The sequence below is a fragment of the Astatotilapia calliptera genome, chromosome 7 (genome assembly GCF_964374335.1).
Source record: "Astatotilapia calliptera chromosome 7, fAstCal68.1, whole genome shotgun sequence".
NCBI classification, from domain to species: Eukaryota; Metazoa; Chordata; class Actinopteri; order Cichliformes; family Cichlidae; genus Astatotilapia; species Astatotilapia calliptera.
This window is the reverse complement of record NC_137428.1, coordinates 26,903,068-26,916,011: the sequence shown is the minus strand read 5'-3', so window position 1 is coordinate 26,916,011 and position 12,944 is coordinate 26,903,068. Positions and strand designations below refer to the sequence as shown.

Sequence of the window (12,944 nt, the reverse complement as noted above, 5' to 3'; positions counted from 1 at the left end):
AAAGTCTGTTACGCCACTGTCAGTGGAAGCTCAAAGGGACTATTTGGATTTCTCTCCAAGGTCTCTAATCGACCTGGCTTCCTTTTCCTTGGAATTTGTGAGGCACATAATGTCAGCATGCAAATTTGACACAGAGACAGTTTAAAGTGACTTTCTGTCTTACTTCAACCTTCATTCTTCTTCTTCTTACTTATAATTCACATTTTGAGGTGAAGGCCAGAGCTGAATTTAGAGCCAGTTGTGTGATGGATGTGTTTTTCTTTTCACTTTTTTTGCTTTGTTATATTGTACCATGTTTTGATTAGACTTATTGTTCAACTTATTGTACATTCACTTTCTGTTACACATCATAGTTATGTTACAACTATTCTTCACATCTGTTATATTATGTGGGACTACCTTTAGCATCAACCCTCATTTTTAAAGTAAAAATGCTTTTACTTTCTTTTCTATTTTCTTTTGTGATGTATAACCTCTATGTTAAAGGTTTAATTCACTCTTTTTGCACTTGCAGAGTCAATATTGCAGAGCCATATTATTGCATGTGAGGTGTTTGCTATTTTGGACACTTGCATTTGCTCTGAGCTAAGCCTGCATATCTTCTTCTTGTGTTGATTTTACTAAACATTGCTTCAGGATATATCTGACATGAGTTTCATTGTAAACATTTGCTATTCCCCTTGCTGGATCCCGGTTTGGTTAAGACCGATGGCTTTGTTTGTTAGTATTTGGATGAATGAGTCATATCATGTTCTGGTCACAACTCGATGTTAAACTTTCAGTGTTAGGACTTCTGAATTCAAGAAATCAGTCCATGCAGGCAAGTGAAGAACTCATGTAAAACTTTTGTTAACATCTGTATTACTGACCACGAGGTTTATGCGGCTCTTTAAAAAGTCATGGCTTAAATAAAAGAACTTCTCTTCTATTTCAATACTTTGTTCGTTTTAGTATCAGCATATTTCAGTAGAGAACCTTTCCTTTTTTGTACTTGCACAGTGGATGTGTTTGAAAGGTCTACACAGACATATTAGTAAAAAGCACCGTCTGCTCTGTCTTGAAATTACTTTCTTCCCTTTTTACATATGAAGTCAAAGAGAAAATTGCTTTTTTAAAGGGCAGTTGAAATGCTTGAATAAGACCACGCCATTGTCGTCTGCTTATCTTTTCAAATGTATTTATTTCTTGTAAAATATCCAGCTTATTATTGTACGATCCAGCAGATCATCATCTATACATCGACTTTATCGATTCTTATGAGTCCAGTTTTGAGGTCTCATTGGCTCAAGTCAAATCCACATGTTGATACTTTTTGTTTCATATTAAAAAATTTAGGTAGATAATCGCTTCTTCCTCTTTTTGTCATTATTCCTCGGATTGGCTGTAGAAGTGCATCATCTCTGCCCTCTCTTCATTGTATCCGTGGGAGTGTTCCTGCTCATTGCCTCCTCTTCCTCTGTCCTCCTGGCAGTGAATCCCCAGCCTCTTCTGCAGCTTCGCCTCCTGGAGGCGGAGCTCCATAGAGTCCACCAGGTCGTAGATGTTATCCAGGGACCACATAGGTGATGGAAACCATGTTTTGGGGTCACCATCCTTCCCCACAACCACCATGCTGAAATAGTCCTTATCGATCTTTAGCTGTTCCCTCATATTGTTGACCAAGTCAGGCGTCAATGACTCAACCTCAGTCTGACTGCGACCTGGGGGAAGGAATGGAAGTCATTTAAATTACACAAAACAGTGAAAAGCGAAAGAAACGAAAACTAGGATAACCCAGATACTTTCAGATTAGATAAAATATTATGACAGCTCAACCTTAAAACCACAGTCAAAACAAAACTTTCGAAAGCATTTCCTCTAGGCTCCAAAAGGGAGAGAGTCCCATATACTTCTATGTTGAAATGCTCGACTTTACAGCAAAAATAAACTTTTACTACCTGGAACAGAAACTTTTTCATCCTCTGCAGCTAAATTTCCCCTTTGTGTCATCTGTGCTGACATTGATTTTATTTTTGCATTTTTAAAGGAAACATACAAAAAGGAGTCAAAAAATTAATCAAAAGCGCGTTTTTGTTTTTGTGCAGCATGTATTGCTATTTATCCATTGGGATCATTTTTGGTCAGCTGTATAGATCTCTTTGCTATAATGAAGGGGGAACTCCAGGCATCAAGGGCCAGTGTCCTGCAGGTTTTAGATGTGTCCTTGATCCAACACAGCTGATTAAAATGGCTAAATTTCTTCCTTAACATGGCTTGAAGTTCTCCAGAGGCCTGGTAACTAACCAATCATTTGATTCAAGTGTGTTGACCCAGGGTGAGATCTAAAACCTGCAGGACACTGGCACTTCAGGCCTAGAGTTCCCTACCACTGATGTAGACTACACCTGCCAACTGCATCTCCATCTCTGTGCAGGCCAAACCACATATCTACATGTGGCAAAAGGTTAGCAGTAGTGACAGCATGATAGAATATAAATACTGAGTGTGTCTTCCTCAGCTACAGGCTTCCTTTGGTTGACAGATGTAGCCTTTTGCAGTCCACAAAACCTGTGAGATCATGCAAGCCACATCAATCTTTTTTCTTTTTTTTTTAAACAAAGAATGCTCTTAAACCAAAATGTTTATTAAACTACCTACCTTAAAATATACAATATTACTAATGATTTCAAACGTGTATGCTCCATTACGTCTCATACACCTGGAATGCCCCACATTACCATGACGTACCATTTAAGGGAAATAACTCAACAGTTCCTGATGCTTTTTCTTCTGTTCCTATCAGCTTTAGCATGGCAAAGTGACGAATACCTGAGAAAAACACAAGAGAAGGTACATTTAGACTCATTAAAAGGGACACATTCAGCACAGATAATCAAAACGATCCTTTTTTATAAAGACAAAGAAATGATTTTTGTGTCGATGAACCTATTTAGCTAAGTGCCTGTCTAGCTATGGTTATATATTTCAAATAATATGGCTCTTGTACCACACAATTTTATAAATGCATAACATTTTTAATACACTAATATTCATATTATAATATTCATTGTTTGATTCTGTCATGATCCGTACAGTTTTGTTTAATGGTATGCTTTTTCAGGTCCGAATTTCACAACCATGACAAATCTACCCATGTCTGACTTCTGGCTTCCTTGTAACACTTCCTTGTTACCGCGGGTCTTTTAAAACACGTACCCAGGGGACATTCCTGTCCTCTGACAGCAGAGAGCTGCTGCTGAAACAAATAGTCATCCTCAGAGGGAGCAGAGATGAGCAGCAGTCTCCTTTTAGAAATGAACCTAGAAATGAAAAATATAGATTTAAACTTGGATACCTGTCAGTTTCATTCAGTCATTAGACCACCTTCTATAAAATGGAAGACCATAGATTCAATCATACTTTTACTCAGTTTTCAAATTTGAATTATGCTACACTTTATATCATGATTTGTGTTAATAAAATAGAAACAAACATAAACTTACACAGGAATCAATAAAGACGAATATGAAGAATAATTACACGATTTAAGATAAAGATAGGAGATTGGACTGTGAAAGCTTCAGAGATCCACGCTCCACTAAAAAAAGGTCGCATTAACCACATGGGTTTTTTCACTGTTGATAATTTAAGGTGACGGAGAGGTTAAAATATGCTGACCCTGTTTACAGCAATCTTCAAATTTATTTTGAGCTTGTTTTGTTCTTAGTGGATGGTGCTCACTGCAATAAAAACAGATTAGTTATATTACCTGAGCAGTGGGTTTTCTACTACAGGCTGTCCCATGTCTTTAGAGCACGCTGGTGGATTCTTTCTTTCCTTCTCTTTTTCTCGGTTCCTCGAGGGAAAGTTGTCAATGTAGTCAAACAAAGCCTGGCTTGATGGTGGAGCCTCAAAGACTCTCTGGGGGGGAAGGATAAGAGCAGGTGAGGGATTAGATCTTTAGTCTTTATGGGCATACATAAGCAACTAAACAACAAGGAAAATGTATTGCGATACAACTGTATTATTTACAATTTTTTTCTTTTTTGGTGAATGTCAAAGTTATTAAGTGACCAACACTTGGTCACATAATAAAGTTGTTCCCGATTACTTTAAGTGTTGCTGGAGTCATCAGAACTTTGTCTTCTCCATGCACCCTGGAAGTAGGTGAAGTTGTGCCAGAAATATTTGTTGCTATGAACATCAAAGTCCCATCTTTACCTGGTTAAATAATGGGTTCCTCGATGGGTTACTTTAAGTTCAAATATTGCAATGGTTTTGAAATATGAGTGTGTTGTCCTTTTAATCGCTAAACTTATCTGCTATCAGAAAGCCAAATAAGCAAGAAAAGGCCAAACTTGGAAAGCTCAGGTGAGATTTTCTTACACTGGCCTTGATGTCATAATCTGTGACAGTCATTGAAAAGAGGTCGGGCGACGACAGGCCGAGCTCTGCCCTCAGCAGAGAGATGGCCCCTAAATCCAAGAAGTGCTCTGCTTGGCCACTGAGTGGAGGCTCTGAATCTGGAGAACACACATACAAAGGATATAAATCAATGTGTGCACACACAGATGTTAGAGAAAATACCAAGTACACGTTACAGTGCATGCAACAAAAACAGTAATTATAACCACTATATCCCAAATCAGTGTCTCTGAACGATGTGTGAACTTGAAGACAGTGAGTACACAGGGCTTTTGTTTGGCTGTGTATATTCACCAAGTCCTCTTGTGGAAAGGGACTACTGTGTTAACTGTTAAAATGTAACTACTGAAGTATCACAGTGTAAAGGTTAAACTAAACATTTACTACATTCCGCAGTGCAAAATTAAACTGTTACTTCCTGGTACACAAGCTCAGAGAACTATTACATTTTGCTTAGCAGTAAACCTGAGCTGTTTATGTTATTCTGACTAAACCACTTCACTTTATTATTGTGTATTGCTATATGCTTTATTAGATACTATCTGCTTTTTTATGGCTGATGGGAACTGTGTATTGTATGGGTTAGTTCCCTGATGATGAATTCCACTGACTTTGTTGTGCTCTTGATTTTGTATTCAGCGTCATACTGAGGCTGAACTTTGTAGTTTTGAGTTAAATGTCTCAACGCACATTGACTGGATTAGGCTAGCATTAAATTTGGTTCAGTAAGGCGCCCGCTCACACAGGTCTACAGATCAGCCTCCAGATAAAAATGTGCATTCTCTAATCACTTAATGCATGTTTAAATATTCAGTCCTGCAGGTCTATAGATTGACGGTGACCCTCTGGCATATATATTTTTCCTGGGGAAAATATATATTCCCTGACTGGTTGGCAAGTGGTTGCAATCGCTTGGTGACATTGGTGGCAAAGAGGAATATGGTGCTGCACCAAAACTCTCCTTATGATTTCTTTGGTTGATAACAGTTTGCATTGAAGATGTTGTCATTGCAGCAACTCTACTACCAACCACAGTGATCACAAGGAGGTTTTAGTTTCAGCACCTTCTGTACAACTTCTAGCAACCACTCTCGACCCAATCATGGAATACACATTTTTCCCGGAGGACGGGAGGTTGCTATGCCACGTCTCTAGGCCTATGTGACTGAGAGATAATTTATGTCCCTCTGAAGTTGAACTGCCTTACTTTACCTTCAACCATATGTTATTAATAAATGATATACTGATATGGTGACATATGGGAGTTAGGCTAAAATATTAATCGAAGGCTCAAAACAACAGTTCTTCAAAAACAAGTCCACAAACAATTGTGTTCAAAAGTTTACATACATTCATCATGGCCATGAATGTCATGGCAGTTGAGGGCTTTTCAGCGTAACTGGTGCTGAAGGTTCTACATTGTCTTAACTTGACAAGGCCAAGACCTATTAGGTTCTTGATTGACTACAACTAGTAGTTTCTCTTTTCCAGAATAAAAAGAATTTGTTTGATGCCATTAATTGGATTGACCAATATTCAGAACAATGAGAAAGTCCAACGAACTCAGTCAAGATTAAAGAAAGACAATAGGAGACTTAAATTAAAACCTTTTGAAGCCATTTCTAAACAACTGCAGATTCCAAGATAATTAACTTAAATGACTGTAAGTATGTGCCATCACTATGTGGAAGAAGACCCAAACTGTCACCCTCAATAACTGAAAACATCCATCCATCCATTCGCTTCCGCTTATCCTTTTCAGGGTCGCGGGGGGCGCTGGAGCCTATCCCAGCTGTCATAGGGCGAGAGGCAGGGTACATCCTGGACAGGTCGCCAGTCTGTCGCAGGGCTAACACATAGGCACAGACAACCATTCGCACTCACATTCACTCGCACATTCACACAATGGCAATTTGGATTATCCAATTAACCTATCCCCACAAGTTGCATGTCTTTGGACGGTGGGAGGAAGCCGGAGTACCCGGAGAGAACCCACGCAAACACGGGGAGAACATGCAAACTCCACACAGAAAGACCCCGGCCTGATGGTGGAATTGAACTCAGGACCTTCTTGCTGTCCGGCAACAGTGCTAACCACCGTGCCACCGTGCTGCCTTTATCACATGATAAATGTTTTTATTTACACGTAATCCACGTTGAGAAATGGGGACGAGACAAACCAGAAAGAAGCAGACCAACACCAGGTTATTCCAGGCCATTCCTCACTTTGTACTCATGAGTGTCTGTGCTGTGCTGTTTGAAGAGCAAGCCCCATAGAAAACAAAAACAAAAAAACAAAAAACTGAAATATCAGAATGACTATGACATTCATGCGCAGGGTTAGTGTGTCTAAAAACAGACTTCAGACCAAAGGTTAAAATTAATTTATTAATAATCCATGTCTGTACACGCATAAGGCGTATACCAAGATGGCTATCTCTTTACTAACAACCTTAAGGCTTATAAACAGTCTGTGTATTTTACCGTTAGCTATTGTTAGCATGCTAAAATAGCTGGCAATAGGTCAACACCCACGGACAATTTTGTTACTGTTCAGTTTCTAGGAAGCACTATATTTGCCTTTGGTTGCATGTTAGTAAAAAACAAAACAAAACCAAATAAGTGTTGGTTCAGTGAACCCTGAGAGGATTTGTAGTTTTAAAAGCATTCATGAAGAGAACCTAAACAAATGTTGAAATGCAAATACATAACTGGCAACAAAAGGTAAAAACCCTTCCTACCTAGGTGGTAGTGCTGAATTATAAGTGTGCCATCACTTCCCTGTCCAGTAATGGTTGCCACTGTGATCTTCCTTATAGCGAGTTCACAGCGATACTTCTCATTCTCCTCAGTCTGCTGGATATACAGTGTTGCCTCTCTGTTGGGTGTTGAGATCACCTTGTATGAGGCAAAACAAAAACATGAAAATTGGTTCAGGTACAGCCGTGAAAACACATGATTTAAATTCATTAACAATCTGGAGGCAAAGAGAAGTGCAACGATTAGACAAAAGGTCTTACCATCAACCTTCTTGTCCCCTTTAAACTGTCCAAAAACTCCTTCAGCGCTGTTTTATCCTTCTCACTTGCCTCTCTGTTGGACTTTTTCCCCCTTCCTTTTCTTTTCTTTCCTTTTTTCCCTTTGCCTATTTTCTTAGACCTCTGTTTTTCCTTTTTGTTCCCCTTTCCACTCTGACCAGTTTTATTTCCATTATTTTTCTCTACATTTCTTTTCTTTCCTTCTTCCACAGATGGATGAGTGCTGCAATACAATATATAAAAAAGTCACTTTGATGTCCATCCAGCACTAAAAACAGTATTTATGTGCTGTAAGCAGAAGAGGAGGCAAGAAATACCAGATGTGAACACAAATCAAAACATTCAAAGGCATACTCTTCACTCTGTTTCAAAGTCTAACAAAACATACTAACTTAAAAAGACATTACCTGTTTTTCTTTACTTCCTCATTGCTCCTTGAAACAGATGGAAGACTGCTCACCCTTGTTTTCTCCTGTACTTTAGAATTGATGGGATCATTGTTGCTCGAAGGCTTTCTCATTGTAGACGGCTTACGAATTACAAACCTCGACCGACCACTCAGTATATCCTGGATCTTACTCCTCAGAGCAGCTTTTTTGTCCAAAGGTGGTCTTCTTTGTAATGGCACCACAGAAGTCACATTTCCTCTCCTCTGAGGACTAAGTGTCATCTTTTTTCTTTTTTTCACAATCTTCTTTTTGGTGGTTTTACATCTAAAACATGGCATAGAAAACAAAAAATTCACATGTGTGTTCACTTGGAAAACTATGAAATCTTTATCTGTTTTTAATCATCATTTTTTTTAAACTGATGAACGTAAGTGTCAGGGATTGTAAAAAAAAAAAAACAATAAAATAAAATGAGGGGGAGTTGTTTAGCAGGAAGTCTGGTGAGCAGATACTGCCCATGGAATAACGTCCTGTTCATGTCATGGTCCTGCGACCATGACTCAGTGACTTTGTGTTTGTGTTCTTTATTGTTATTATTCTCTTTATTATTCATGGGCTGTTTTGGGATGGTTTGTGTTTTGGGATTTTAGATACTGGGTTCTGGGTTTGTGCTCCCTCTATTGGTCCCTGGTGTTAGTGTTCCCCTGTCTCGTCAGGTTAATCAGGTCCAGCTGTTTCCCCCCACCTGTGTGTGATTTCCCAGTGTCTCTCTGTGTACTTATAGTGTGTGATTTCCTCTGCTCCTCGTCGCGTCGTCTGTGTTCATACCCTGTGAAATCCTCTGCGTGCTCTCCCTGCTGTTCTCCCTTCATGTTCAGGTTTGCCACTCCTTTGTGTAGTTTCTCCCAGTTTAGTTCGTCCTTAGTTCAGTTTTGCCATCTCCCTTTTATGTTTGGTATTGTCAATAAATCACCCTTCACGTCTCAAATAGTGCTGCGTTTGAGTCCTCCTTCCACTCTTCACACGGCTGCTGACCCAGACCGTGACAGTTCACCAATGAATCGCTTCGCTTGTTCCCCATCGCTTTGTCAGTTGCTGCATTTGATATTCAATATTCTGGTTGTGTAGATTAGTCTTGCATATTTTCCAACCTTATTAGTCCATAGTATCCTTCTTTCCCATTGGTAATTAATTCAGTCTCTCAGAAGTGAGTTTGACTTAAGCTAGTGCCCAACTGCTTATAGGTGAGTTATAGTTTCTGTGTTCTTGAGTCTGCTAGAGACTACTCTGATCTGAGTGACGTCAATTTCATCATCAGACGGTGAATGCAAGGCGGTCATACACTTAAGTGACCGGATAAACTAATGAGACTTTTCTTTACCTGCATCAACTACTCAGCAGCCTCCAGGTGGAAGGAGGACAACCGTTACTCAGTCTCTGTAACTGCTAGTCTTATTTGTGTGCGTACGCCATATAATGGTCTAAAGATCTCTGAAACTCTTGTATATAATTGTTTTGCACTGGGTACAAATATCCTTGCACATTTTGTGACTCTTCTGTACTTATTGTTTCTGAATTCACTGCAGGAGCCTGTCTAGGACTGTTTGGCAAACTTCCTGACACGTTCCTCTCAAAGCTCAGAAATATTACATTAATTTAATTTGTGATGTTGACTTGACCATAGATGTGCATGTCAGAGTAAATTGTTGTCTGACTCTCTCTGCTAGCCCTGCAATATACTGGCAACATGTCCAGGGTATATCCTGGCTGTCACTCCATGACCGCTGGGATAGGCTCCAGACCTCTATGACCCTGAACTGTGTAAGTGGAAGAAAATGAATTATTGATGCTAAACAGGACAAACATTTCACGGTGTACAGCTGAAAAGGAAGCATGATCATCATATATAGGACCTTTAAAATTAGTCATCACATAAAAATAAAAGTAAGGTAGTGAAACCTGAGGTGAGATCCTTTTCTGGTCATCTTCTCCAGCTTCCTCATGGGGAACTGATCGATGACCTCCAAAACGGCCTCGACACGCACCGGATAAGGGAAGCGCTCGCTGACCCGTAGGTTCTTCTTTATAACCAGCATGGTGAACTTTTGCTCCTGACATGATTGGTGTTCAACACAAATCAGAAACACATCAACTAGTAAACCACCAAGAAGCATTTCAGTTTAAAAAAGAATTAAAAAGGCAATAACTTTTTTATATGTTGCCAAGAGTTTGAAATGAATCACACAGTTTATGGCACACTGGTTACTTGGCTGGTAAGCTCCAGGTAGTGCAGCAGTTTGGTAACCGTGTCGGGGTCCAGGTTCTCGACTGTGGCATCTCCTTGAAAAGTTGTTTTCTGGATCCGTCCCTCCATCATAGCATTCTGAATGATAGTTACAATGTACGTATCTCTTTCTGCTAAATGGCAGTTCAGGCCTTTCTGAGTAAGGCAGAGAAAGAAACAATCAAATAAAACAAGTAAAAATTGATGGATAAGCAGCTAGTTTAAATTTTTTTTTAAATCTGAAAAAAGAGTAAATAATGTGTATGTATCAGAATAAATTGCAGAGAAGTACTTGCTCCATTTCTTCTAGCTGTTTCTCCATCATACGAAGATATTGGTCACTGTGGGATGGAGCTGTTATCACCCACAGACGCTTTTTACCTGCAAGGGAAAATCGGTGACTGTAGGGACATAAGAACAGGAACATCTGCTGGTCAATTAATTCCTCTTACCTGCAAAGTCAGCCAGGAAATCCATCTCTGGAGCCAAGCTTGATGATGACTCTCCAACTTTTCTGTTATATCCATCTTCTCTGCTTTCTTCCAGCCCTAATCCATGTTCAATTCCAGGAGGAAGGTCTGAGTAGTCTCCCCAGTCTCGTACATTTGGGTCCAACAGTTCCTTTGGCTTACCGTCACCGAAGCCCTGCCATGCAGCCAGCAAACCCAGGTTGTTGAGGCTCCACAAAGCTGCAATCAGCAACAGATAGTGTGAGGTAAAAAACTGAGGCATCTTCACTGATGTTGCAAATAAATTGGTCTGGCGATCAGCTGGAACTGCTTAGCAGCTCATAAATCCTCATCTGAAGTAAAAATACATATGTGCAGTGTTGCTTTCACCACCGCTTGTTTAGAAGTGATGTGCAGTTATTTTAAAAAAGGGGGAAAAAAAGTATCCAGTTAATAAAACAATAGCCTGAATCCCAGTTCAACGCTCCACTGAAGGCTTTATGGTGAAAAACAGGTGGATCCAACCTGGAATCTGTAAAGGAAAGGGAAAAGCAAAGACTATCGTGGTGTTAACGTCTCTCTGCAGCAGAGAAACTGACTCGAGAGACACTCCTCTCCTTACACACAGACACACACTCCTGGATCGAATTAAACCCCAGACCCTTTAACAGGAAACTCCTGGAATTTTCTGCAACTTCAAAGCATTTTCTCCCAGAAAACTCTCTCTCCCTCTCTGTCCCACACACTACCATACTATTACACACACACCCCACAAAAAATAGTCATTGTTGCATAATTGGCGCCACACATTGTCTTTGGTTTGAATCTCTTCACCAGATGAAATTTCATTGTATTCAGCATGTTTGATTTACACATATGTCACTATCTGTCAGACAAAAGGATGAACTTTAATCACAAACTTTGTTACCGCACACATGATTTGTGAGAGGTGATTTCCTGGGGTTTTCCCAGGAAAAGGGCAAAGACAGTGAAGGTCATAAACTTTGGGAAGTTCAGGCAGTTCAGACCAAAGCCATTTGTTCAGGAGAGTCAAAGCTTTTAAGTGATGGGAAATGGCAATTACCATAAATAACCAAGACCACACTGCAGATGCCGATGTCTAGAAAAGGTCACACCAGTTCAAAATTGTCAATCTGAGACAAATGTCCTCACAGGGCAAGAGCCTTCTGTCAGGTAAAGGCACTCATCTTTCTCCAACCTCACAAAGCTTAAAAACAACAAAGCTAGATAGCTTACAACCACCTTCCTCTCATTAAAACCTCCAAATCTGACTTGAAATAGCTGCAATTTGAACCTATAAACCCCCAGATCTCTTCAAATGCAAACATAATCACTGAAATGGTGACAGAAATTCTGTTTTGCAGAATATTTAGAGCATTCTTAGTAGTGATCTTAGTAATTATTGTTATGTTCACTAACTGGGCAGTTTTTATTAGGTAAACATTGCTACTACTGGGTTGAACACCTTTTAATTCTTTGTGGTGTAGATTCAACAAGGCGTTGGAGTTTTTTTGGTCCACATTGACATGACTGGCATGCTATTACATGGCCAACAGCTTAAACTGACAGGGTGGATCCATGCTTTTCAGGCTGTTTATGCCAGATTCAGATCCTACCATATGAATGTTCCAGTAGAAATGGAGCCTCATCAGAACAGGTAGTCTTTCCAGTCTTCTGTTGCCTAAATACAGTGATAACCATGTGATGTGACTGGCTGATTAGATATTTGCATTAAAAGAGGTTGAACAGGTTTCCCTAATAAAAGTGACTATAAATGGCTTACTCTAGAATTATTGCCCTTATTCTATAAAACAAGCAAATATTTCATGTTTTGTACGATAAATCAAATGCAATTTTTTATATTATATAAATAAAGTATCCACATAAGTATGAAAACTGCACATTGTTAGTATTTTATATGTAATTTCATTTGTAACAAATCATTAGTGGATCTACTGCACATAGCGAGGAAGTGCAACAGGTAGAATTTTTTGTCAGATGGACTGAAAAACACATGCTTTGAAGAGTTATGACTTTTTAAATATTCTTGCACAAGTTTCTTTGCCTCAAAAATGGAATTTAGTGAGAATAGGGACAAAATAAAGACAATGGAAGAATGCAGGCTGTCAGTGCAATTAGAAGAGCTGTCTGTAGGGTGAAATGAAATACAATGAGAACCAGGTGCAGCCACAATGCATCCCGCTCTGTGGTCCTGATAAAGAGAACCAGATGATCACTGTGTATGAGAAATAGAGGATTTGTTCTGTTTACATGTGCTGTGCTTTAAGTGAATGAATGTGAGAGAAAAGAAGCTAAGAATAGCATAAACAAAGACACATAAAGAAGCTGCTATCTTGTT

The 12,944-nt window shown here is 39.4% G+C and overlaps 1 protein-coding gene across 2 annotated transcripts; it reads right to left on the bottom strand.

Moving 5' to 3' along the window:
* Positions 1 to 1,160: 1,160 nt before the first annotated feature.
* On the bottom strand, positions 1,161 to 11,340 carry ccdc80l2 (coiled-coil domain containing 80 like 2). Of its 2 annotated transcripts, XM_026174012.2 has the most exons (12): positions 10,568 to 11,340; positions 10,408 to 10,496; positions 10,098 to 10,271; positions 9,791 to 9,942; positions 7,850 to 8,155; positions 7,425 to 7,665; positions 7,146 to 7,302; positions 4,366 to 4,502; positions 3,749 to 3,900; positions 3,196 to 3,299; positions 2,728 to 2,808; positions 1,161 to 1,700 (listed from the first exon to the last, which is right to left on the bottom strand). In XM_026174012.2, the coding sequence occupies exons 1-12, from the start codon at positions 10,845 to 10,847 to the stop codon at positions 1,366 to 1,368; spliced, it is 2,208 nt and encodes a 735-aa protein (XP_026029797.1). In that variant the 5' UTR covers positions 10,848 to 11,340; the 3' UTR covers positions 1,161 to 1,365. The 2 variants fall into 2 exon arrangements, with proteins under 2 accessions (XP_026029797.1, XP_080160454.1); XM_080304328.1 differs by lacking the exon at positions 10,568 to 11,340 and having other exon boundaries at positions 10,098 to 10,267; positions 10,408 to 10,471.
* Between the last annotated feature and the right edge of the window lie 1,604 nt (positions 11,341 to 12,944).

Coding starts and splice junctions, on each gene's coding strand:
- ccdc80l2 (XM_026174012.2), bottom strand. CDS start 10,847: ATGCCTCAGTTTTTTACCTCACACTATCTGTTGCTGATTGCAGCTTTG. Junction 8,156..9,790: donor AGAAAAGGATCTCACCTCAG/GTTTCACTACCT, acceptor GCCATGTTTTAG/ATGTAAAACCACCAAAAAGA. Junction 3,300..3,748: donor GTAGAAAACCCACTGCTCAG/GTAATATAACTA, acceptor TTTCATTTCTAG/GTTCATTTCTAAAAGGAGAC.